The sequence below is a fragment of the Cajanus cajan genome, chromosome 7, assembly GCF_000230855.2.
Source record: "Cajanus cajan strain Asha chromosome 7, NIPB_CcT2T_4, whole genome shotgun sequence".
Lineage (NCBI taxonomy): Eukaryota > Viridiplantae > Streptophyta > Magnoliopsida > Fabales > Fabaceae > Cajanus > Cajanus cajan.
Genome location: NC_138523.1, coordinates 55682023 through 55708891, shown reverse-complemented (window position 1 = coordinate 55708891; position 26869 = coordinate 55682023). Strand labels below are relative to the sequence as shown.

At 30.9% G+C, this 26869-nt stretch overlaps 3 protein-coding genes across 4 annotated transcripts; 1 reads left to right on the top strand and 2 right to left on the bottom strand.

The window, feature by feature from the left end:
• The first annotated feature begins 1454 nt into the window (after window positions 1–1454).
• Window positions 1455–4650, top strand: LOC109794484 (uncharacterized). Of its 2 annotated transcripts, none has more exons than XM_083060160.1 (6): window positions 1455–1839; window positions 1927–2082; window positions 2178–2375; window positions 2955–3060; window positions 3844–4069; window positions 4151–4650. In XM_083060160.1, exons 2-6 carry the CDS (start codon window positions 2056–2058, stop codon window positions 4239–4241), a joined length of 648 nt encoding a protein of 215 aa, XP_082916286.1. In that variant the 5' UTR covers window positions 1455–1839; window positions 1927–2055; the 3' UTR covers window positions 4242–4650. The 2 variants fall into 2 exon arrangements, with proteins under 2 accessions (XP_082916286.1, XP_082916285.1); XM_083060159.1 differs by having other exon boundaries at window positions 1458–1839; window positions 2949–3060.
• Window positions 4651–5735: 1085 nt separating this feature from the next.
• On the bottom strand, window positions 5736–8256 carry LOC109794396 (PPDK regulatory protein). Its single transcript, XM_020353845.3, has 3 exons — window positions 7768–8256; window positions 6243–6876; window positions 5736–6111 (listed from the first exon to the last, which is right to left on the bottom strand). Exons 1-3 carry the CDS (start codon window positions 8167–8169, stop codon window positions 6008–6010), a joined length of 1140 nt encoding a protein of 379 aa, XP_020209434.1. The 5' UTR covers window positions 8170–8256; the 3' UTR covers window positions 5736–6007.
• A 1610-nt stretch (window positions 8257–9866) lies between these two features.
• Window positions 9867–14403, bottom strand: LOC109793895 (gibberellin 2-beta-dioxygenase 8). The gene is made up of 3 exons (XM_020353362.3): window positions 13781–14403; window positions 10385–10706; window positions 9867–10287 (listed from the first exon to the last, which is right to left on the bottom strand). Exons 1-3 carry the CDS (start codon window positions 14239–14241, stop codon window positions 10012–10014), a joined length of 1059 nt encoding a protein of 352 aa, XP_020208951.1. The 5' UTR covers window positions 14242–14403; the 3' UTR covers window positions 9867–10011.
• Window positions 14404–26869: the final 12466 nt, after the last annotated feature.

Here is a 26869-nt window from a genome sequence, read left to right as displayed (position 1 = left end):
TATATGTGTGTATGTGTGTGTGTTAATATATATTAGGTTTAAACATAATTTTTGTCCTTATAATTTATCATTTTTTTTCACTTTTAGTCCCTATAATCTTTTTTATTATTTCATTTTTAACATTTTATAACATTTTAAAAATAGTATTTATCATCAATTTTTGATAAATAAAAAAATTTGTGATAAAAAAATATATATATTATATTTATTATATTCCATTTTACTATACATTGGTAGTGACACTAGTAAAGTAATGGACACTCTTGTAGGATATGTGTTCCTGCATAATGAGGGAGTAACAAAGTGTGATGTCGAGCTCCTCCATGGTAGGATGGCGATTGGTAATGACTTGACTAAGGTGGTAATCGTTGAGGATGAAATTGATGTCATTGTTAAGATTGCAAATTATGAGAAGCTACTCCTCGTTAGGGAGATTAGAGTTTCGATTGGATCAGAGAAGGAAAGTATGAACATGAGGGTGAGAGTGGAGTTTGAGTGTGGCAAAGTGAAATGTATTTTAAAATTTTATTTAAAAAAATTAAAATTAATTTACCTACATTTAAAAATAGAAGAATTATAATATATATTTTGTTTAAAACCTTATAATGATTATTTTTTAGTAATCTTAAGTTAACATAATAGGAGAGTAATAATATAGTATATGTACCTTTAAGAGATAAAAATGTAATTTTTATTTGATATTTTACCATATGAAGGATGGGTAGTATAATATATACATCTCTCATTAAAAAAATATAATTTGTATTAACAACTATAACTTAAGTGATTTAAATTATATATTTTAATTAAAAAATTTAACAATATAATATTCTTATCGAATGATATTACAATTTACTCTTTAAAATGATTTGGATTTTAAGACGAGCAATTCAATTCATATACGTATTAATTTCAAGGAAGGATAGGCAAAGATAAGGTTTCATGGTGTTAAAAAAAAGGATTTTAGGTTTCGTTAAAAAATATTCTTTACTATATGGAGGCAAATTATTATCCAAATTCGTGATATTAACAATAAATAAAAACAAGAAGAAGGATTAAAAGAGGATATGAAAGTAAGTGCAAAGGGATCCGATGCGCTTGTTATAGCTAAAGTTTTAAATACACTATTAGTTTACTTAAAATGGTGGATTGAAATTCATTTCCTTAATCATATGAAAGCGTAGATTTAAGATATTATTTTTTAAAAGAAAAGTAATTGACACAAAAATAGCAAAGGATTATCCCTATCCTTTACTGTCCAACAATATTAAGAATTCAAGTCAACTCATTCCAAGGGGGCAAATTTTACCGTATATAAATTAATTATTAGATTCACTTAATTAATTAAATTAATAAAAATGTTTCTGAATTCTCCCGATTTTGGTTTCAAAGTGTACTTATCGTCACAGATTCACATTTCACAGTAAAGTACATAGGTTATAACTTGTAATTGAAAAACATTGTACTATAAAGAAGGGGAAGAAAAGAGAATCGTGAGATTTTGCAATCAAACTCATACCCCTCCTAACTCTCCGCTCATGTATGTATATTTTGTTCAACTTCAACCCCACAATCCACATGATCATGATGACGATGCCCATGTCTTTCTCTCTCTTCTTCTCTTACACTCTTCTCATAGTTTCCTCTTTCTTCCTTCCAATCAAATTCATCCACTTCTAATCAGACAAAAACCTCAGTGGTTATAAGTCCATTCGTTTCTTCCACTTCTACACAATTTTCGACACAACAAATTAACACCTTTTTTCTGCTCATTCTCACTGCCACAATCACTTTTCCCAACTAATCCTCAAATTCAAGAACCTGGGTCATGGTTCACGGGTATGTTTTCTTTTTTTAATGCTATTTTTTGTATTAAATTGAGCGTTTTGACTTATGGGGTTCATGTCCATGTTCATGTTCAATCAGGTGCTGTATAGTTTAATAGCCTCAGCTGTGCCCCATTCTATACGCAACTTTTTACGCTCAAACCTCAACATATATATTGTTACATACCTTCTTTTCCTCCTTCATTTTTTTTTTTTCTCTTGGAAAGTGATGGAAATGAAAGAAATTCCGGAGTTGGTAAGAATTTCTTTTCCGGTTTTTCTCTCTTACAACTGTTTCATTGAAAATCTGGGTGCTTAATCCTTGTGGGTTGTTGGGTTTGGTTTTTGTAGAATTTGGGTGGTTCTTCTTCTTCCGAGGCTTTGGAATCAGAACAGAAGAAGAACATGAGTAATCAGAGAATCTCGGTTTCGGATCATATGAACACTTATAAGTATTCGGCTGAGGAAGCTGATAGCTTTGTGATTGATATGGATTCCTTCTGTTCCGGCATCAACAGAGACAGCACCAGCGCTAATTCCAGAATTAAAGTAAGATCCTTTTTTTTTTTTTAATATTCTATTTTACCACGCGATAATTATTTTATTTTGATTTTGTTTGCCACATCTTACAAGCAAAGCAGGGGGTGCGTGGCGCTCTGTTCTTGTAATTTATAATGGATACTTAAATTAAATATTATAAATTTTTATTTAAATTTATTATAATTATTACTTGGGTGACGAGACACTGATAGAATAACCAGAATGTTAGACCTTAGCCAAAAACAGAGAATGGGAACATTAATGAAAATAAGAGGGAAAATACACGTTATCAACTGTTGTTAAACCTTTGCGGCCATTGAAATCGAATGTCTTTCTCAAGCATTATTGTTATTTTGATATTATTCCCCTCTCCACTACCTTCATCCTCAACTATAATTATAATTTAATGAAACGTTGAAAATTAGAGGAAGCTATTTAATTTAATCATTTAACTTTGTCTTTGTGTATCCCTTACACAACTCCTATCAAGTTGACTTCTTCAGTTGTTCCTTTAGCTATTAATTATCATTAATCATTTTTTTTGCCACATTATTGATTGATTGATTGATTTTAACGATGTAGTTGCAGCGGAACCTTTCCAGGAAAGGATCCCAGCGTGGGGGCGACAGGAAGGTGAATGGCAATGTCACACTTCATGATAGGGATACTACCCCAACTACATGCTCGCCAAAAGGTACTATTGCCTTTGTAACTCATTCATTGTATTATTCTAATCTAAAATATAATTTAGCCTGTTTTGTTTTGTTTAGAATTTCGATCATTTAAATCTTTTCATGTGACATAGTAATTTGCTGATAAATATATACAAAAAAAAAAAAAAAAAACCTAGTAGTTTTTGTACTTTTCTTATGATCCTAGACTGAATGACTCGCCTAATGGAATTTATTTTCATGTACCTCTTGTGTTGAAGAGAAGTTTAATATAATTACCAGCATGTATGTGTGGACACAGGTGACAAAATTAAAATGGTTTCATAAAATATTTCAACACCAACCTGTACCTATGTGAGGCCAAGGTGGGTGACTGTGTCCCATGATTCTTAGGTCTCTTTTGTATAACGATGTATGTATGTTATTAGTATAGTATAGTTGTCAGTACCATCATCTCATATCCAATGTATTTAGGTTTTGGAATGAATTGAACATGTTTGTGGTCACACTGGGATTACGTTAACTAAAAATAATGAGGGTGGTGAAATTTGTTTGGCCTAGTCCTCGGTGGTTGGAAATTAGTTGGGGTAGAAAAAGGAAACCTACTATATGAACATGTCAATTAATTATAGCTCTCTTAAATATAATTTTGGGTCAACCATGTATAATTCTACAGACATTACAGATCATGAGATAGATATTAATATTGATATTTTGTTGGTAACCCATTCTTCGGGGCCACACCCACAGGTATTGTCATTATCAGAAATTGAGACTATTGTGATATGGGTTTTATGGAACTGCAGCTGCTCTAACAGGGTCCTGCACGGCTGAAAAGTCAGCGGTGGTGGCAGTAGGGTCCACACATCATTCCACAAACACACAGGTTCATCATCAGATTACTATCACTGCCAGTAACATGTGTAGCACCACCACCACCGAAAGCAAATGTTTAACTCGAAGAAATAGTTTTAAACGACCTTCTTCATGGATCCTTGACCCTAAAAGAGTTCTTCTCTTCTTTGCCACCTTGTAAGTTTCACCTCCAAGACTTGGTTTCTGTTCTGTCCTCCACCCAATGTTATGTGCCTTAATTTCCCTGTTCTGAAACAGGTCAAGCATGGGAACAATGTTGCTCATATACTTCACTCTTGCGATCAGCAAGCAAAATGCAGATGAATATGTGGGTGACTGGCAGCAGTGACTGATAAAACGGTTTATATGGGACAAATGAGATGATCCTAGAATTGGAACAAAACTCAAACAAAAAGTTTCAAGACAAATTTGCAGAACGTGCAATAGCTAACTAAAATTTCAACCACCTTGACGTCAAAATCAGTTGCCTATTGGGGAGCTACAAAAGGCAAATACAATGACATAATGCAATATGATAGAGGGGTAAGAAATATTTATTTTATATGAATGGAAGATAACAGCAGATAAATATCACATGTAAGACAGTGCTCTATAGTTTATTTGGAGTGTCATCTAAGGGCATAGTGGAGGTGGAGGATGAGAAATTCTCTTTTTGCTCTTTCTACTCGGTCCTTATTTTTATCCCCCGTATCTTTTGTTTTGCTCTTACATGTAATGGCAAGTGAACCTTTTTTCTAGTGTATGTAACTTTATTTTTAACAGTAGGAAAAGGGGAGGGGAAAGTAAACCAATACCATGAGAGCTACTTACCTACAAGCTACAAAAGTAGGCACAAACGGCATGCGTGCTCGAACACATTTTTCTTTATGAAAGAAACTGTAATCCACGAGTGCCTTTTCCGGGGACAAAGAATGTTTATATATTGGGAAACCTTTCGGAATAAACTACGTGTATGAAAGATTAAAATTAATGCGGTAAATTTTGTATTTTATGTAATTTGGTCTAAATATCAAATAACATGTAAAAGTTAGATCCTTTTCTTAATATTAATATAGACGTTTGCCACTCGCAAAATATACAACAGACATGCGAGTTTTCAATTACGCAATTCAGGACAACCCAACTTATTTAAGAGTTATTGTTGTCCTCAATCATATTAAGAGATCAGGTCCAAATCTTTAGGTAATGAGCCAACAAATATTCTAAGGTTGCAGCAGAACTGTCAATCCACGTCCCAGTTAGGTGAACGACATATCAACAACTCAACCTACAAAATTTCTGAGCAATTGAACTTCTCAATGGGTAAGAAAAACAAAGGAACCCCGCACTATCAACCAGCCCATGCTTTTGTGCCTGTAAGCTAGTTTGGTATACCAGCAAGTTTACATAAATAAGTTAAATGACATAGAGGTTTCTTGGAATCTAAGATTTCAACATGTTTAATATGTCATGTATTTTTTCAACAAGTGTTCCCAACTAAACTAGCATAAAATATAAGATCCCACCAGATATTTTGGTAAGAAAATCGATCACGTACTTACCAATAAATATTGCCAGCAAATGATAAGTATAACTAAGATCCAACTAGATAATGAAGCCAATAGTCATGGAGGAATACTTCTCTATTTTGGCAAAAACAGAACTTCCTTTTCCTTGAAGTTAAAGTACAATATTTCTACATATTCATTATGGTCATTGAGAATTTTTACAAAAAGAGAAGTCACCAGCACTCAATTTTTTTTGAAAGCAGTTTTGCAATTGATTAGTAGGTTCACCAGAGCAAAATACCTTTTGGGCAGCTGGGCCAAGATTACTGTTCTACTTTTGTTGTTGCAGATTAAATAGCAATCCTCTTTCTTAGAATCGAATTACTTACGATACAAGTTTGGAAGTTGATAGTAGCATTTCACCATATACATATAATGATATATAACACCTAAAAAAGACATAACTGTTGGCTAAAGTATAGCCCCCACAGGTAAATGGTACGTGAAATTTATTAGTCCTCAGCAAACTACGCGTTTTAATACTATACAATTTTGATTTTGACACTTTATAATATCTGAAGTTCAACAAGAGAAAAACTTGTCATCTCTAATAGCGTTTTGAGATCCTTGGCATGGTGCACTTTTGCTTGCGGTCATGGTACAGCCTCAATACAACTGCTGCAGTCTCTTCTATGGCTTTTCCGGTCACATCTGTAATCAGATAAAAAATCAAGACATCATAAGCATTAGTTTGACGCTTAATATTTTCCAACCCCCTTTCATGAGTTAATGTAACATCAAAGATGACAGAAATAATAACTTAGGTAGAATAAATCTTTTACCAATGACAGGCCAAAGAGGGTTTTGAGCAAAGAGCCTTCTTGCAAATTCAAGTTCCTCCCTAACATAATCCATCTCGGAGTAATTACTCCTACCATCTGAACTTAATCCCATGGTTTTAGTCCTTGCTCTTCTAATATTCTGTAAGACAAGAGGATTTATAGTCAAGCCAAAAACCTTCATTGGATCCACCTCAAACAGAGTCTTTGGCATTGGCACACCCATGACGATGGGCACATTGGCCACCCTGTACCCCTTCTGAGCCAGATAAATGGACAAGGGGGTTTTGCCGGTGCGCGAAACACCGGTGAGAACAATGTCAGCCTTGGCCAGATTCTGGGGAGATGCCCCATCATCTTGCTTGATGGTAAACTCAACAGCTTCAATCCTACGAAAGTAATCATCAGAGAGGGGAAGGCCAGAAGCCCCACGAGGAAGCCCAGAGGGAGAAACGCCCAAATGAGAAGCAATGGCCTCTGTAATGGGTCCCAACACATCAGTGGAAGGCACACCCCATAATTTGCATGCCCTCTTTGCAGCTGAAGCCAATGATGGATCAGCCAAAGTATACACAAGCAAAGCACCTTCTTTAGCTGCTTGCTTTGTAATCTCCAACAACTTCTCCGCATCATCAATCTCATCATCAAGAGCAACAATTTAAACATTTAATAAGTAACTAAACAAAAATTGAAACTATATAGCATATACGTTGAGGAATATAATGTAAAGATATTCAGTGCAAAGACATCATTCAATCGTAATTATTATGCATGATATTTTTATTTTACTACAAGGTCATAGGTATCCTTTGTGAATCAAAAAAAGATCATAGGTATCCTTTGTCAGAACCAGAAGAAGCATTCCTACCGGAACTTTTCTTCTTACTTTGTCATGTACTTGATCGCTTGGTTGTAATGGTCATTTATGGTATGATTCTTCACGTGTAATAAGTTTTTTAAAAATTATATCTAACATAATTTCTAATCAGTTGGGTAATGTAAATGCAAAAACTAAACTCAAACTGAGATGATTAAAATTAGTTTATTTAATTTAATCAAATACAATAGCCCCATTTTATACCGGATAACAATATAATTCATTTATCCATTATCCCGTCCAATATACTTTCTTAACTTTTTTATCAAATAAATATAAAATCTCATTTTCAACAACGAAATAGTAACAAAAAAAGGAACAACCACCAAGTAAATTTTGTAAACGTTATAATTATAAAGTATAATTAAATTTAAGACATGTTAATTATACGGATAACCGAATAATAAAGACAAAAAGTCAGTGAAACGATAAAGAAAAAAAAAAGAGGAAAAGAGAATATTTTAAAAATAAAAATTAATTAATTTGTAAAATATACTTTAATGGATGAATCATATATCTATCTAACGAATTTGGTGAATTGGATTTTGAAATAAATTTTTAGGAATTAAAAAAAAAATGAATAGATTGTTGCAGAATGTAGATACATCTTTGTGGTGGGTCTAATATTATATGATGTTTGTATATGCTTACCCCAGAAAACAAATGGGTACTGACGGGGCAGCCACGGTCGACCAAGCAGTAATCGAACTGACCCAAAGCGGCGTTAATGCAGTGTTCGGCGGTCCAGCCAGTTCCGTCGGAGACCATATAGATCGACTTAGCCAACCTCACATCCGCCCCGTCAACACTCACGCCCTCGTCTGCCTCCACCGGGAGAGGAACTGGACGTGGAGGAGAGTTCGGTGCTGCCGGTTGACTTCGGAGATTCGACCGCTCCAATTTCTGACCCGACCGTACGGCTCGAGCTCTCGACCACCGGTTCAGTTGAGGGCTCACCTTCGGTCTTCCTGAACCGGAATTCGATCCGTTCCGGCTGCACGCTCCGATTTGACCAACGGAACTTATGTTTGGACATAACCGCGAAATTGCCATGGCTACCGGTGCTTTCGTTTTCTTCTTTTTGATAGATTTTTATGTTATACTTGTACTTATATTTGTCATTTATTATTTTACTTTCATTAATTTATCACTTTTTTTTTCTTTTATATATAATTCATGGCCACAATCTTATGTGTCTAATTTTTGACATTAACCGTCCAACTTTGATATTCGGTGCATTTTCCAGTTAGATTTGATTTGTTGTTAGAAGTTGGATGTCAAGAATACTTGGAGCTTCACGTCAGATTCGTGAGCCAGAGACGAGCACACTTGCACAGCCACAGATAGTTTTGTTTCGGGTTGATGATATATACACCTCCTTTCTTGTACAAGTACATTTCCTTTTAAAAAAAATAATTAAAATTTTAAAATATTTTTAATTTTTTATTTTAAATTTTTTAATTTTATATCCACAACATTTAATTTAGTACTCTTTTTTTACATATCTTTTCTTCTTTTTTCAATTTTTACATACATTCCCTTATTTTTTCTTCACCCCACCTATTTTGGTAGCATGTGAAAATTGAAAGAAAAAAAAAATGTGTGAATAAGAAGAAGAAAGTAACAAATTGAAAGTTGAAAGTGTAAAATTATATTTTTTTAAAAAAAATTATAATATTTTATAATTTAAAAAAAAAAAAAAAGGTGTACTTATAAAAAGAAGGAGGTGTATATATCATGAGTCTTTGTTTCGACTGCAACAAGATCTTCTTATGGGCTTGATTTGGCCCAAATGAAACTACCAGTTCTGCCCACCACTGGGTGGTTGCTTCTGTACAGCCATCTAGACTACTAGCCTATTTCAAACCCTTGTATTTTTGGGCCGAAAGCCCAAGACTCTTTGTCTTTCTTATTCTGGATCTGTACTAGGTTCATGATATATACACCTCCCTTTTTCTATAAGTACACCTCCTCCTAAAAAAAATTAAAATTTTAAAATATTTTTAATTTTTTGTTTTAAATTTTTTAATTTTACATTCATAACATTTAATTTAGTACTTTTTTTCACACTTCTTTCCTCCTTTTTTCAATTTTTACATGCATCTCCTTATTTTTCCTCCACTCCACCTATTTTAGTAACATGTGAAAATTAAAAGAGAAAAAAAAAGTGTGTAAATAAGAAGAAAAAAAGTAACAAATTGAAAGTTAAAAGTGTAAAATTAAATTTTAAAAAAAAATTATAATATTTTTTAAAAAAAAAAAAGAGGTGTACTTATAAAAAAAAAAAAAAAAAAAAAGAGGTGTATATATCATCAACCTCTGTACTATATAGTCTATATACAATATGATTGGGGAAAAGGAACACCAAAATGTGGTCCTAAATAAAAAACAAAATAAAGCTTTCTTTTTATTGTTAAATTTACTAAAAATTATTTTGATGATGATTTTAATAGTTAAATATATTTTTAGTCTAATTAAATAAGAGAGTTTTGATTTTTTTCTATAAATTTTTTTTTCTCATTCTTTTAAAATTTGTAAAGTTATTATTTTTGTTCCTAACAATCATTTTAAGGGGATCTAATATTTTTTTAAAGGGGTGACATAATGTATAACACTTGAGATGATCACTTTAATTTTTTAATAAATAAATACTTAATTAAAAATAATCACATTATAATAGATACTAAAAAATCAATTTCACATTTTAGATGAATAAAAAACAAAAAAAAAAAGATATAGAGAAACCAAAATAAAAACTCGTTTAATTTGTAACACTAAAAAAAATATTCAAGTTACTTTAAATTATTATATTTAAAACATCAGAATTAGGAAACATAACAAAAGCAAAGAGGCAGATGTTGTTTTTTCTTTTTGAATTTCACATAAATGCATAAACTAGACGTTGGAATGTTGAAGTGGTGCATCGAATGTTGTCCCTGTACGTGTGAGAAAGTTTGGTAGGCCAATTTTGTAGCCAAAGTTGTGAACATCATCTCGAACTTGTTGTCTATATTCCCCGAAACTAAATTTGTTGTACAGCGACGGCTCTGTGCAACTCTCTATGAGTGTATCATCAGAGGGGCAAAAGAAATACGCCATAGAGAACCTCTCTAATTTTGGATTGGTCACAACTCGGTGCTCAACACTCTTGTAAACTCCATTGCTCCATGCCTCCATAAAATAAACAACACATATAGCAGATTAGCAATTGTCTAAATACTGAACAACGTAAAAGAAACATCCCTTGATAATAAGAAGAATAAGGTACCTGGAACAAGTCACCGATGATGATGAAAAGAGCATCAGGGTTTGGTTTGACTGAAATCCATTTTCCATCTTTGACCATTTGCAAACCTCTAACCTGATCTTGATGTAAGATGGTGAGGAAAGCAGTATCTGTATGTGGCATCAATCCGTGAACCTGAGAAGGGAAGGGGCAGGGAGGGTATCGATTCAATCGAATATAACAGGTGCTGGCCAAACAATTCTCCTCAAAGAAACTGCACTTGTGTCCCATTTTGTGAGCCAAGATATCAGCTAGTGTTTGCGCCAGGATGGAAACTTGGCTACCAAACTCTTGGATTCTCCAGCTGCAAATTAATACATTACATTTGGCTTCATTCGCAAACAATTAGTAGAGTCCAAAAATAATTGCTAATAAATCATGAAGTAAATTATTTCTCATAAATCTTTATAATAGAAGTGAACTAACTAAACTTTCACTTTCAGCCTTACTTCTAAATGACACAGAGAGTTCAAAAACATGCTAATAATAGGTGGGAGAAAGAAAGTGCGGAAGGAACGTAGTCGGCCCACGACGTGGCAGCTTCTTGACAGTGGGTTTGCGAGTGTGAACGGACGACATTAATGGAGACAGTAAATTCGTGGCAAAAACTCTGGACGGTGGATGACACCGCAAACCTTTTTGACATTGCTACACGTTCAAGTTCAAGGTAATTAACCAAGCTAAGCTCTTAATATTAATTGTGTGTTTGGTGGGAGGAAAGAAATATGTGAAAAATAAAACAGATAAAAAAAAAAAGATAGAGTAAAAATAATATTATAAAATAAGTGAGAAATATTAATGGTATTTTGATTATTTGGTTAAAAAAATACATAATAAATAATAATATTATATATATTTGGTAAGATAAAAAAGAAGCAGATAAAAAATAATACATATATATATTTATAAGAAAAGGAGAGATAAATAAATAAATAAAATAAAAATTAGATAAATTTTTATTAATTATTTTTAATTTAATCATTTCGGCCGAATAATCCTCCAAAACATTTTTGTCCATGAATTTTTGAATGAATCGACTAAATTTTTTATTTAATTAACTTCTTGAAATGACTTGCATTTCTCAAAAGTATGTTTGAAAGAGGAATTTTCGAAATTCTTGAAAATTTGAATTACTTTAATTTTAATTTTTAATATTTTTTTAAAATATTTTATTTAAATAAATAAATTTAAAAATTTTAATTTTAAATTCTTAATTTGAATATGATAACTTAATTTTTGCTATAATAAAATTAATTTTATATGTAAAGAGATATTTTAAGATTAAATTTTATAAAAAAAGTATTAATTAATTTTTAAATATTTAATAGTTTTAAAAATTAATATTAGATGATATTTAATAATTAAAAAATATTTTCAATACTTAATAATTAGAAATCATTGATATTTTATATATAAGTGATCGAAAAGAAAGAAAAAATATATTAAAAAATATTTTTACCTTTTTTTAATTTAAAATTATATTATTTAAAATATTACATATATTTAAATTTCAAATTTTCTCTAAATTTTTCATTCAAATAAAATATTTTATCTTAACATTTGAAATTCTTATAAAAAAAATAAAAAATAAATTACTTCATTCAAATTTTTCTTCTAACCACACTATAAGAGTAATGATATTCTACACTATTATTTTGTAACTTTAATATGTCACATATATATCTAGTAACACTTTTCACTATTTTTTTCGCTTTCTCCTTAATTAGATGTCATCCACATGTTAGGTATCTATGATTTTGTCTTCCCACGGAACCACATTCATTCTCACCTAAACACTTATCCGTTTAGAGAGGGCTGTAACAGCACATAAAATTTGCAAGGATATGAAATTAATATTTAAATCACTATTTGTGAATATTTTAAATGGACTCATATCCGTAGATAAATAATGACGGATTGAGATTAAGTGTATCCCTAAATGTTTGTTATAATAAAATTATTTATATTTTTAAGGAAGAAATTTAATGACATTAATATAATTTTTATTAACTGTTGTAATATTTGATGATGCTATATTAAATGTGATTTTTTAATTTAATGATTGATTTATAAGTTTAAATATTTTTTATTAATATAAAATTTTGTATATAATATTGGAGTTAAAAAAGTTTCATCTAATATTGGTTTTAAAAAATAATTAATTATTATAAAGTTATTAAGTAGTGTAATAGTTGATAAAAGTTGCAATAAATTCATTTGATCTCTCTTCATATTTTTTTTTGCTTAAAGAGATATGTGATTATTGAAATTTTATTGATTTTCATAGTTTTATTATAATTTATATGAAATTGAAATATATATTTTAGTTAATTTACTTTTATTTGATGAACTTGATAGATTGAAATAATATAATTTTTTAAGTTTTTATTGTAAATTTATGAAAGTGAGTTATTTTAATTTATTTATTATTGTTTAAATTTATGAGTTTGAAGTTATTTAATAATCATTAAATTTAATCTCTAAATCAAATAATTTTGATTAATAAAATTGTGTTTAATATTCTTCTAACCATTGCATTTGTGTTTAGTAAAATAGAGATGATTTCAGAAGTAGTAGAGAATAAAATTCATTTGGGAATAAATCGAGAGTTATTTTACCTTTTTTATATAAAAATGTTTTTCTTAAATTACTTTAAACGTATTATTCCAAAACATATAAATTACTTTTTAACCTGAATTGTTTTAAATAAAATATTTTTTATCAAAATTTAAAATAAACACACTTTCATGGCAGGGATCGACTTTAAAAAAAGTGTGCATCTTGAATCCATGTACGTTTCCAAAGTTAAAACATTTCTTGTTTGCCAAAATTAAGTGAAACAAAATAGATGGAGAGCAATTTTTGTTTTAATTATTATAATCACTTTTTAAGTAAAATTGCCCTAAACTCTTTGTTCAATGAAAAAAGTATATATGTTCGTATTTGAATTATTATATGGAGAAGAATAACTTGTTAATAGATGTATCAAATTTTTGAAAAATTTAAAGCAAATCAAGCCAATCCATTTCATAAAAATTGATTGGTTGATCAATTAATTTTTTAAAAATATATATATCAAATTTTTTAAAATTAAATCGATGTGTTGCACATTATATAATTATATATATAAGATTTTTTAAAAAATTAAATCGGATGGAATCAATTTACTATATAAAAATGAATAAAATAATCAAAATAATTTTACAAAATAGATGGATTACAATTTTTTCTTAATATAAATCAAACCAGTTATAGATTCATTCAGATCCATTTGAATTGTTTTCAAACTGGTATATATTAACCACGATTCATCAAAACCTAATTTACAAAGCAAAAAAACATTCCAAATTTAAAAATTAAAGAGGGGAATTGTGTTACCTAAAAGTGTTGGATCCGGCGGAAGGCATTAGTATATCAGTTAAAGGAATATGAAAAGCTTCTGACCAAGATAACTGCCTTATGCATGTTGCATTGGGTGATCCCCAACGGTAGCTACCAGAGGAAAAGTTGAAGAACGTGTTCTCTTTGCTCTTCTTTTCAAAGGGTTGCTTAAATATCTTCTCCTGCTCAACCCTCAACCCTCTTAAAATACCATTTGAAATCCCATGCTTCACCACCTGAAACAAACCCCATTCTTGACAAGCCTTAAATATCTCACACTTGCACTCTTCCCTCCGCACTTCATCACTCTCTTCCAAACGGCTCACATCGATCACTGGCACCTCGCACTCCTCCACCGCCAAGAGCTCATCAAAACCATTCTCTTCGTTACTGTTTTGAGTCTTGCTCAAGAGGATCTTGTAAGCCTCGTGAAGGGGTGGGTTCCAAATCAAATCCATGTTAAAGAAATCAAAACGTGTGGAGAGAGTGTTAAAGAAAAGTGAATCAATTCTTTGTTGTACTTACTTCCAGAGACGGAGACTATACGAGATAATTAAAGACAGCCAGTACGTGTGTAGCTTTCTTTTTTCTGTTCATTTTTCGTCTCGTCTCGTGTAGAAAGGATCCAGAGAGTAAGGTAGTTGCATGTCGTTTAGTTCAAACTATTCTCTTCCTTATCTTATTATTATTTTTTCTTGGGAATTATTGTTGTATCCTAAAATTATATGAACGTGTTTGATACGAATTAAGGTATAAAACACAAAGAATAATATAAGATAAATAAATAGTAAAGTTATTGGACAACTTCTTATTCTATACATTGTTTGATAGATATTCAACAACACAAATAAAAATAATATTAAATATATTATTATATCCTCTTTAATATTAATATTTAAAATGAATTTTTATTATCTTAATTAAAATGATAGTAAGAAGAATTATACGAGGTTGATATAACATTGGTAGTGATGTTGATAATAATAATAGTTATAACGACAACAATAATAATAAGGACATAATAATAACGAGTAAAAATTAGGGTAAGAATTACAACAACAATAATAATTAACGATAATGATAATAGATAATGACGGTTATAGTAATATTACTATTGGACGATGATGATAGAGGTTAAAGGTGTTATTAGTTCATCACTATGATAATGAATGTTTTTATATTTGGATAAAAAAAGTTATCCCATAATTTATTAAATAAAAAACCCTTTTATAAATAAAGTACACAACAACTATATTTGTATCTTAGAACCATGACTTTTAGCTAATAAAACAGACCTTATGTCTTACTCTTCAAAAAGAAAAAAGGACTACATATATTTATGTGTTCAGACCAAACTTGATCATAATCCAAACTTAGTATGACTACCTTGCTAATATTGCTTACACGCACAATCTTATATGTTGGACAAGGGCAACATATTTTCCACGATTTTCTTGACTGAATCAATTAAACAAATCTGTTGTGTTTTCTATATTGGATTAGTCTTGACTTTAACTAACTATAGTTAAATCTGTTTTCATCACGTCTCTTCTATAAATCCACAAAAGCTTAACCTAAGAATGGACATCTTCACCATTTTACCCTGACCTGTTCAAGTTAAACGGTTTTTACCTTATCCACCTTCGAGGAGCTTATGTGATCATCAACGTATTTTCTTTAGCTTTATGTGAACATTAACAATTTTTTTTTCTTTTTTAATGTTTAGTCCCAACTTGGCACTAAAAAATTTAGGTTAAGAAGTTAGACGTATTTTATTGTTTATATGCACTAAAAATATGGGATTGTTTAAATCAGTTAGCTAGACAATCCTTAATAATAGTGCCTCATTTACTATAACACCAAAACTCGTATTTTAAGACAAGTTTAAGCTCACCATAAAGTAATGAAAAGTGGTAGAACCGTAGAAAATTAATTACATTTACACATGGATTATAATTTTGGATTTTAGTTTTTGAACGAAAGTAGTTAAGTACAATTCTTTATGTACTTTTTGTGGTGTTCGTTAATATTAAACTGTGCAATCTGTACAATTAAAATCAATATTTAAGGTCATTGCTGATTTTTTAGATAAATCTTTAATTTTGATATGAGAAGAACATTAATCAAGAGAGTGTCTTAAAATCTGCACCTAAATTGTGTCTTCAATCTTTTTCACCCTTGCTTTTCTTTTACATTTCTTACACTATAGTAGAATTATTTACATCTCTTTCTCTCTTTTTGTATTTTTATTATCCTGTTGTATAATTTTCAAACTATGGTTTGATTCAAGGGATTTTTTTTTCGTTTCATTGACCAAAGTTGGACATTTTCAATTGTATAATCCACGAAAATATTAATATTTATGAATGGTTTGCACTGCCATAACTGAAATTTGTGTTGTGCAAACTACTAAGCAAAAACAGAGCTGTGCATGGTAATGCTCACAGGTTCATAATATATTGGTTAGATCAAATATCTATTTTTGGATGTAATTAAACGTCACACAATTCAGAGTTATAATCTATACATATTATCATGGCAATATAAAGTGTGTAATTTTTTTTCATTTTTATTTTTTTAAATAGATTATTATACTTCTTAAATGTTAAGAATGTAAAATAAATAATTTCCCATATTCTTTTTGAATAATCACTTAAAATCACTTATTTTATTATCTCTATTTTATTTTTAATTTTTAAAAAATAAAAAATACTAAGTACGTCTTTTTTCTACCGATATACTATAAAGGAAAAATTGAGAACACAGATAGAAATTATTATCATTATTATTACTAGTGAAAAAAAACACTACATATCTTCATTAAAAGAGAGAGAGAGAAAATAAGAAAATTATCTTAATAATTTGTATGATTATTAGAAATTATGTAAAATTATAAGAGTAAAATAAAGAAGATAAAAGTAGATATCAAATCAAAAAATATATATATTATTAGTATAGATTACAAAGAAAAACATGTTAAAAAAATATAAATAGATAATTTTGAACTACTAGATTAAAATCAGCCTAACAATGATAGAGTTTAGATAATATATTTAAAATTCTAGTATCAAATTCTATTGCTGGCATTATAATTTCTATATATATAAAAAAAAAAAAGTACACAGGGAGAGAATCCAACAGGAATTAATTAATTAAACCAACAAACAGACATGTAAATAGCAGAGAAAATGTGGCACTTACACACAGAAGGAGACTATCCACACAGACACAGCCATGACCCATGAGCGATCAAATTGGCTTTCAGCCCTTCGGAAAGTGTGTGATTTAGCCAACTACATTTATGGACTGTGAGATAATTTATAGGCTACAAGCCCCTAAATTAATTTCACTACTGATAATACCAGGGACGTTGATATTGAAAAAACTAATTAATTTTTTAAAGAGTTATATTCTTAGGATATGAAATATCAAAATACAAATAAAATGAAGTCTAAAAAAAAAGGCCAAGCATTGACCACGTATATACATCATCATATGGTGGATATTTTTGGGTACACATCGGTGGAATGCAACAATTTTGTTCAATTAATCCTGGTGAGCTCAAAATTAACCAACATTAAGGGTTTGTTTGGATTTGAAGATGGAAAAGGGGGAGTGGAAAAGGAAAGATTTGAAGGGAAAGTGAGTGGAAAGTGAGGTTGTTTGGATTAAGGGAAAGTGAGTGGAAAGTGTAGAGAAAGTTTGTGAAAGTTTGTGAGTGAATTGATTGATGTGATAGATAAAAATAAATTTTTTAATTGATAATTATGTAATATTACTATTTTGCCCTTAAATTAAAAAAAAAATTATAATTAATTTAGTTAAAAGATAAATATATAAATTTTAATTAAAAAATTATAAAATATTAATTAAAAATAATTTAATTTAAATATTTACTTTAAATTTAATGAAAGATAAAAATTAAAAATTTAATAGATGAATATATAATTTATACTTTTATTCTTAGATTAAAAATGAGTATAATATTATTTATTGTAAATAATAATAGTTACAATAAAATTATCTTAATAAGTATAATTTTTAAAAAATAATAAATAATGATAAAAATAATAATAAATATTAGAAAAATAATAAGAATCATAATAAATAATAATGATACTAATTATAATAAAATAATATTAATATTAATAAAAATAAAAATATTATTATTTTAATTTTATAAATATGTATTATTTTATTTTTTATATATTTTCACTTTTTAATATTATATTTAAATAAATATTTAATTTATATCTATAAATTAAATAAATATTTAATTTATATTTATAAATTAAATAAATATTTAATTTATATATAAATTAAATATTAAATATACATTAAATATTAAATATTAAATATTTAAAAAATATATGTATAAATTAAATATTAATATTAAATAATTATATTTAATTTAAAATATTATATATTAAATATTAATATTATATATATATATATAATCGATTATGCTGTATACATATATACATCATAATCGATTATGGTATATATGTATACAGCATTATACAGCATAATCGATTATGCTGTATACATATATATAACATAATCAATTATGCGTCGTTTCTCTGTTGTATGATAAAGTTTTTGCATGTATGAGGTAAGGGTATTATGAAATTTTCTTAAATTTTACGTGGCTTTCATCTCTTTTCTTTGCAAAAATGCGAAGATGCTCAACGTCTCTTCTCCCTCTTTTCTTCGCCTTTCTTTCCTCATAAATCAGTAGAAACAAACGTAAAATTTCCTCGCCTTTCATTCGTCGTGAACAGTAAATTAGTAGAAACAAACACTACCTAACAGAAAGGCACATATGTCAGATGGATAAGTAACGTCAATCGATTCATGTCGGCTACCGAACATGGCTCCACCGAAGGTCGCATCAACGTCAAAAATATTTAACCTCAATTTTCTAATTGGCCAATGCTTAGCTATGTTTGATAAGAGAAAAGAGACTTTTCAGCCAAAATAATAATAAATATTAAAAAATTATTTAAAAAATTAATTATTGAAATAAATTGTTTATGACACGTAAACAGCTTTACAAAATAAAACATCTCTAGGGTAGGCATGATAATCGAAAACAAAAGATGAATAAAAAATATACATATTCTTAAAGTAATTTGTTTAAGTTTTTTTTTTCTTTTTCTGAGAATAGAGACCAAGAACACAAAATACCTGTGGGGTGGATTTTAATTTGATTTATCGAGCTTCGTTATTTAAAATAGAAATTCTAATATTTTTGTAACATAAATAATTTGAGTATGAACTTATCACGACATTAACTTACAACACTATCACATATCTTTCAAATAGGGGTGCGCAAAAAACTCAAATTGATCTGAACCGATTCATAACCTATTCGATCCGTATTGAAAAATTTGATCCATTTTGAAAAAAAACCTGAACCGAACTAGTGTATAAAATCGGTTCAGTTATCCGATCCATTTTTACAAAGTGGATCGGTTTAGTTCAATTTAGTTTTTTTAAAAAACCGATCCATATATGAGTAAAAAGTGGATAACTGCACTGCACCGAACCGATCCAATTTCAATAAAACCGATCCATATTTTAAAAAAACCAAATTGATCCACTTTATAAAAAATGAATCGGTTAACCAATCCACTTTTATAAAACGGTTCGGTTCGATTTGGATCGGTTTTTTGAAAAAACTGATCCATGAACACCCCTACTTTCAAATATTATATCCTTCCAATACTTAGTTAGGGATTAAGCCTCCAACCTTATAACTTACTTATTTGGTCACTTGATTCATGTATATCTTGACTTTACTCATATGTGAATTCCACATAAAATTTAAAGGAGACAACTTAAAACAACTATTCATTTCACTACAAAAAAAAATACTTATTACCGACGGATTTTTTCTCACGGATAAATATCTATCTCAAAAATAACATTACCGACAGATTTTTCCGACGAATATGTGTCAGTCTGAAAAATAATTGATTTCGACAGATATTACTCACTGATTTTTTCCATCTGAAATTTCATATGGATATTACCCACGAAATTTTTCGTGGGAAAATTATGATGTTTCAGACAAATATTTCCCACGGATTATCTGTCTAAAACATTGTTCATAAAAAATGGAAAAAAAATTCGTCGGTAACTTTAAAAAATTTAATGATAAAAGATTAACAAATTAAATTTTTAAATACTTAACTAATTTTCTCATGCTAATTAATTTACCATACCAACTATTATATATATATATAATTTATAATTAAATGATAGTATAAAATAATAATTTACTATCAATATATTTTAATATTATATAGTTAATTTTATTTAAATTGAGAAATATATAATTAGTGAAATGATATATTGATGCATGATAGTCTAAAATTAAAAGATAATTTCTTAACATTTATAATAATTTTACCAATTTTTAATTATATTGTTTTTAATAAAACAAGATTATTGTTTAATATAATTTTAAAATGATTTTTTAAAATATTATCAACAATATCCACGAAATTACCGACGGATGTGTGGGTAATTATTTTTTTATTAATAATTTATTTTAAAAATAATAAAATTAATTCATAATTAATTATAATAAATAAAAATTAAATTAGATAATTACCCATAAATTACCCACGGATGTATCCGTGGGTAATTATTGTTTATTAATAATTTATTTTAAAAAAAATAAAATTAATTTATAAGTAATTATGATAAATAAAAATTAAATTAGATAATTATCCACGAAATTATCCACGGATATATCCGTGGGTAATTATTTTTTTATTAATAATTTATTTTAAAAATAATAAAATTAATTTATAAGTAATTATGATAAATAAAAATTAAATTAGATAATTACCCACGGATGTATCCGTGAGTAGTTATTTTTTATTAATAATTTATGTTAAAATAATTAAATTAATTTATAAGTAATTATCATAAATAAAAATTAAATTAGATAATTACCACGGAATTACCCACGAATAATTATTTTTTATTAATAATTTATGTTAAAAATTATAAAATTAATTTATAAATAATAATGATAAATAAAAAATAAATTAGATAAAAAAATTTAAAAATATATAAAATTCTTATAATTAAAGAAAAGTCTCTAAAAACGCTATGGTACTATAAAGACATTTGTGCTTTATATATAAAAGATGACTTAAAAGAATTAATTTGTACTATTTATACCAATGAGATGCATATACTCTTTGGTAGCTTATTCCTTAAGAACTTCACAGTTAAACGTGCTTGACATGGGGTAATTTAGAGATGGGTGACCTTCTGAGGAGTTTTCCAGAAAAATGTGCAAGTGACGACAAGGCACGCTGAAAAGTCTTGTGTTAATTTGTGGGGTTTGTGGGGTCAATCTTTGATCCTAAACGCATACAAATATCTCAAAAACGGTTATCCATGGAGAGCTCTAATTGGAGTGGAGCTGCTAAAAGGTTAGATATGAGAGATGGTTGCACTAAATAAGAATGTTATTTAATCTAATTTCAAAATAATTTTTTTAAAATATTATCAATACCCACAGATAAAATTCGTGGGTAATTCCGTTGGAAAGTTACCCACGGATTATAATCCGTCGGTAAATATTTCAGACGAGCAATTTTCCGACGGATTATTGTTCGTCTGTAATCCGTGGGAAATGAAGTGTTACCCATGAATTTTTTAGATTACTCAGATTTTAATCGTCTGTAATTTCAAAATTTCTTATAGTGTTTAAAAGTTAGTTTACTTACTAAAAGGTTCTTAATTAGGCCCGAGAAGCACCACAACCTATATCCACACAATGAGATATATTAATTTCTAAATATAGTTTTTACATATTTTAGTAAAGACATATATGTATACCACATATCTAATAATTTAACAACTTGATTAACTATAATATCATACAACTTAATCACCAATGTTACACATGTCTCCTTGTACCTTCACACACGATATTTATTATTGAGACACTTTTTTTTTATCCTCATAAAATTGAAGACATCTACCACATCATTACAAAACAATCAATATGTTACAAAAAAAAAATTACAGGAATTTAAAAAATTAAAAAATGCAGGTATAAGAATTTTTAAAATAATATATTTTAAACCATGGAGATTAAAAAAATGGAAAAAGATAAATATAGAAAAAAAAATCTATGTTAAAATTATAAGAACTAAAAAGTAAAATAAGTGAAATTATAAGAATTAAAAAAAATATTTTTACTTTTTTTTCACTAATACATATTTAAATAAATAAATGAATATATATGTATATAACTATTTTCTATTAAAAAATAACTATTCATTTTAAATGTATTTTTTTTTCAATATAAATACATCCTTTTAAGCCACCGAAATAAAAGCCTTTGACTCATCAATGCAATCCCAAGAAATTCCCAGCAGTAGGATTAATCATTTGGGCTTGTTATGAGACTAATCATTTGATTAAAAAAAAAGTTTCTTTTCTCTTTTCTCTTTTCTTTTTACTATCTATTTAACTATACGGATAGGTTAGGTCACTCGACAAACGTTTATAAAACCTAACTTACATCATATCTTATATAATTTTAAAAAATAAACAAAGTCTATTTGGTTTTTAAAAAATTAAATTTTAGGCCACTAAAACAAAATCAAGTTAATGTACATAAAGAGTCAAATCGAACCTAACTTACATAAGTTTTTTTTTTTTTTTGATGTCATGAGAAAATTAAACAGAGAGAAAAAAAAAAGGAAAATTACATAGGGGAATAGGTGTCCTCCCCTACTACTTGTAAAACAAAATCGACTCCTCCATGTTACATTAATCGCTGAGTTTTTAGCTCCCCAACTTGCCAAAACGTGAGCTACTGAGTTAATCTCCCGAGGAATGTTGACGATCTTAACACTCCAATCCCTAGCCACCAATTCCTTAACTGCACCAATGATGTCACTATGCTTGTGAATATTATCTCTATTGAGGCTGGGTCCCTGTACTGCTTTCACCGCCCCTATGCAGTCGGATACACAGATTATATATCGAAACCCTGCATTCCAACAAAAAGGCAGTCCTTCCGCTAATGCAAGGATCTCTGCTCTAAGAGAATCACCATCCTCGAAAGAACGAGCAAATCCTCCCTTCCAACGTCCAACCGCATCTCGCACTGCACCTCCTACTCCCATGGTCCTCGATTGACCAAGCCAACTACCATCCACGTTCACTTTAACCCAAGGATATTCAGGAGGAGACCACTTTACATTTTCTTTCCATAACTCATGCTTCTCTAGATATATGTTGTTTTGTGCAATAGATAAAGCAATCATTCGTGTCACATACTGCACAGACCAATTATTTCCATGAAAGACCATGTTGTTTCGTAGTCTCCATATCCACCAAATAACTATTGCTAGTTTCTTAGCAGCTGAATTAGTTATAATTTCCTTAAACCATGTGAAGTAATCCATCAACGAGAAAATCTGGGAGGGGGTATTGCCAACCAGTAGCCATACTTCCCTAGAGTGTGGACAATCTCGAATTGCATGGAGAATGGTTTCTCGTGGACAGGAACAGCGAGGGCAACTTTCCACGGAATCTAAATGACGAGTAGAACGAAAATGATTTGTCGGTATGGATGAGTGTAAGCCTTGCCATAAAAGGAACTTAACTTTTTCTGGAATATGCAATTTCCAAACACGCTTCCATATAGGGTCCACAATTCCATGATCGGGTGAAATAAGAAACCTAAAGCCGGAAGCTGCTGTATAGCATCCGGAAGAGTCACCTGCCCAAGAAAATATGTCAGCGCCTGCCGAGGAGGAAGGGATGTGAACTTGTTGAATACGATTAGCCAACTCCATAGGGAGACGAGTAAAGAGTGAATCAAAATTCCAAGCACCCTGTTGCCAACATTATGGAACTGTTCTATCTGTATCACTGATATGTACATATGGCACCTCCCTGCAAAGAAGCCTTGAGCCTAACCAATCTTCATACCATAGAGAAGAATTACCTGCACCAAGATTTGGATAGAAGCCCTGTCGCAAAAAGGGAAGGGCTTTGACAATGTTGTTCCATACTTGAGATGCACCCTTGCTCTTCTTTGCATGCAATACGGATTCGCCATGCAAGTATTTTGCTTGCAGAATCTTGACCCAAGGTTTTTGCGGTGAATGAAGAAGGTCCCATATCAACTTACCAATAAGAGAGATGTTGACCTGTCGAGACTCCCTGATACCCAAACCTCCGAACTCTTTTGGTCGAGTAACAGTATTCCAACCTACTAAGGACCAATATCTCGATGAACTCGCCTTGGCCCATAACATGGTTCTGCTGGCTTGATTGATCTTATTGCAAACTTCTTGGGGTAACCAAAGAGATTGCATGTTGTATAGAGGAATAGATGTGACAACTGAGCTGATGAGGCATAACCTACCAGCTTTGTTAAGGAGTCGTCCCTTCCAAGATGCTAGGCGGTTATTAATTCGGTCAATTACATGGTGGAAATCCGAAATCTTAGCTTTCCCCTGAATCATTGGTATCCCTAGATATCTTTTAAACTTGGGTGTGTGTTCGATACCCAGTGTCTGTTCTAAGTGCTCTAGTCTCGAGCTAGGCACCCCTTTCGAGACCACAAATTTTGATTTCTCTATATTTATTTTGAGACCTGATACAGTGCAAAAATTCTCTAGAACAGAAGCCATTACTTGGACTTGATCATTTGTTGCTTGGCTGAAAAGTATAACGTCATCTGCGAAGAGGAGGTGGGAGATGGGTGGTCCTCCTGGAGAGAGATGGATTGGGTTCCAACAACCCTCTCTGTTCAGTTCATTGATTCTAAGGGCCAGTCTTTCCATGCATAATACAAATAAATATGGAGAGAGAGGATCTCCTTGTCTTAAGCCTCGAGTTGGTGCAAAGGAGGGTAACTTACTTCCGTTCCAAAGCACAGATAATGATGAGTTTGTAACACCCCACATGATGAGCTTGATAATCCTCTCTGGAAATCCAAATTTCCAAAGCGTGGCCTGAAGGAAATTCCAGTTGATTTGATCATATGCTTTTTCCAGGTCAATCTTCAATGCCAACGAACCCAGTTTAGACTTGTCCTTTTGGATGAAGTTGATTGCTTCCTGAGCCAGAATGCTGTTATCTGTCATCCCCCGACCAGGTATGAAGCTCCCTTGAAAAGGACCTATGATGTCGTTTAAAAAGGGGCGAATTCTAGCGACAATTACCTTTGAGATGACCTTGAATGCGACATTACACAAGCTTATGGGTCGGAACTCCTTGAGGTGCACGGGGTAGTCAACTTTTGGGATTAAAACCACAAGGGTTTCTAAGAGAGAAGAATCCGATGAACCATTTACGAAGGCCTCATTTACAGTTCGCCATAACTCATCCCCTACAATGGGCCAATACTGCTTAAAAAAGAAAGGTTGGAAGCCATATGGTCCCGGTGCCTTAAACGATTTCATACACATTACCGCTCTACGGACCTCCTCTTTTGTAATGGGTGCCAGAAGCGATGCCACTGCTTCTGCACCAAGCTGCGGTGGTGCGCCGTATTTCATATCTACGAAGTGGCCTTGTGGGTCTTCTGAGAATAAGTTGCTGTAAAATTGAATAGCTTCACGTTTAAGTACTTCCGGATCTGTGTGCCATGTTCCATCAGGGAGGAATAAACCTCTAATTTTATTACGTCTTCGGCGGGATATGGTCTGTGCATGTAAAAAGGTTGTATTCCTATCTCCAAACTGTACCCATTTCTTTCTCGATTTTTGAAACCAGAGAAATTCCTCCAGTAAACAGACTTCATTGAGTTCTTCCTGGAGTTTAGTCTCAAGTCTGGTGAGACTTTCAGATTGTCGTTTCTCTAGTTCAAGCTGGACACCCTTAAGTTTGGCCTGAATCTCTCGTTTTCTCGAGAAAATATTACCAAAAACATTCCTGTTAAACTCAATGGCCTCCTTCCTAACTATATTCAAACCATTCACAAGAGTTGGCGTGCTCCTTATCCAAGCATCCTTTACAATCTTCTCGAATCCTTTATGAGTTGCCCAGGCAGCTTGGAACCTGAAGGGTCGGTCCTTTTTTGGTTCACTCAGGCCACCACACCTAACAAGCAAAGGACAGTGATCAGAATAAACTCGACAAAGGTTCTCCACAAAGGCATTTGGAAACAGGGTTTGCCACTGTGTGTCACATAGTGCTCTGTCAAGGCGCTTAGCTAAAGCGAAACCAAGTTGATTACGATACCAAGTGAACCTAAGGCCCGTGGCTCCCAAATCCAATAGGTTGCATTCGTCAATTAATTGCACGAACTGTGATGCTCTAGACAAAGAAAATAGACCGCCTCTACACTCAGAAGGTGATACTATCTCATTGAAATCACCTATCAAAATCCAAGGAGTAGAAATCTGACTTCTCAGACTTTTTATATGAGACCAAGCTTGTACCCTAAGGTTATAACTTGGACTAGCATAGACCGTCGTACAAGACCATTCCTTGTGGCCCTGATGGACCCGAAAGGTTATGGCTTGAGGAGATACAGCTACTTCACTGGTCACTAGTTGACTATGTTGGGCAATCAGTATCCATATGCCTCCTGAGTGACCACGTGCTTCCACTTTATGGCATAATTTATAGTCAAGTTTCGTCCAAAATGACTCAGTGCTGGAGAACGAACAGTGTGTTTCCATGACAACAAAAATAGCAGGGCGGTGCAGTTGCACCAGTTCTGTGATCCGTCTTCTACCCTTCGCATTGACAGCGCCTCTAATGTTCCAGCTGATAATATTCAGTTCTTCAATCATTGCAGACATGAAAAGCGAGATCCAAAGCAAAAAGGTTAAGAGATCATTTCCTCATTGCAAGCACTCGAGATTACCTGCATATCTTCCTTTTTTTCAACTAGCATTACACCCTCATGCTCGTTCATAGATGGTCCTCCCAGTCCATGGGTGTAAGGCACTTGGTTGTTGTTAACTGCGTCTTGTATGTCATTCTCGGGTTCATCCTGATATCGAAATCTACTTCCTTCAACATGAACAATAAGAAGTGCAGACTGAAAATTGATGGTCTTCTTCAGATCACGTGTGGGTGCTT

Coding starts and splice junctions, on each gene's coding strand:
- LOC109794484 (XM_083060159.1), top strand. CDS start 2,056: ATGGAAATGAAAGAAATTCCGGAGTTG. Junction 2,083..2,177: donor TGAAAGAAATTCCGGAGTTG/GTAAGAATTTCT, acceptor TGGTTTTTGTAG/AATTTGGGTGGTTCTTCTTC. Junction 4,070..4,150: donor CTTCTCTTCTTTGCCACCTT/GTAAGTTTCACC, acceptor GTTCTGAAACAG/GTCAAGCATGGGAACAATGT.
- LOC109794396 (XM_020353845.3), bottom strand. CDS start 8,169: ATGGCAATTTCGCGGTTATGTCCAAACATAAGTTCCGTTGGTCAAATC. Junction 6,877..7,767: donor GTACCCATTTGTTTTCTGGG/GTAAGCATATAC, acceptor CTTGATGATGAG/ATTGATGATGCGGAGAAGTT. Junction 6,112..6,242: donor CCCTCTTTGGCCTGTCATTG/GTAAAAGATTTA, acceptor ATCTGATTACAG/ATGTGACCGGAAAAGCCATA.
- LOC109793895 (XM_020353362.3), bottom strand. CDS start 14,241: ATGGATTTGATTTGGAACCCACCCCTTCACGAGGCTTACAAGATCCTC. Junction 10,707..13,780: donor GCCGGATCCAACACTTTTAG/GTAACACAATTC, acceptor ATTAATTTGCAG/CTGGAGAATCCAAGAGTTTG. Junction 10,288..10,384: donor TCATCGGTGACTTGTTCCAG/GTACCTTATTCT, acceptor TATTTTATGGAG/GCATGGAGCAATGGAGTTTA.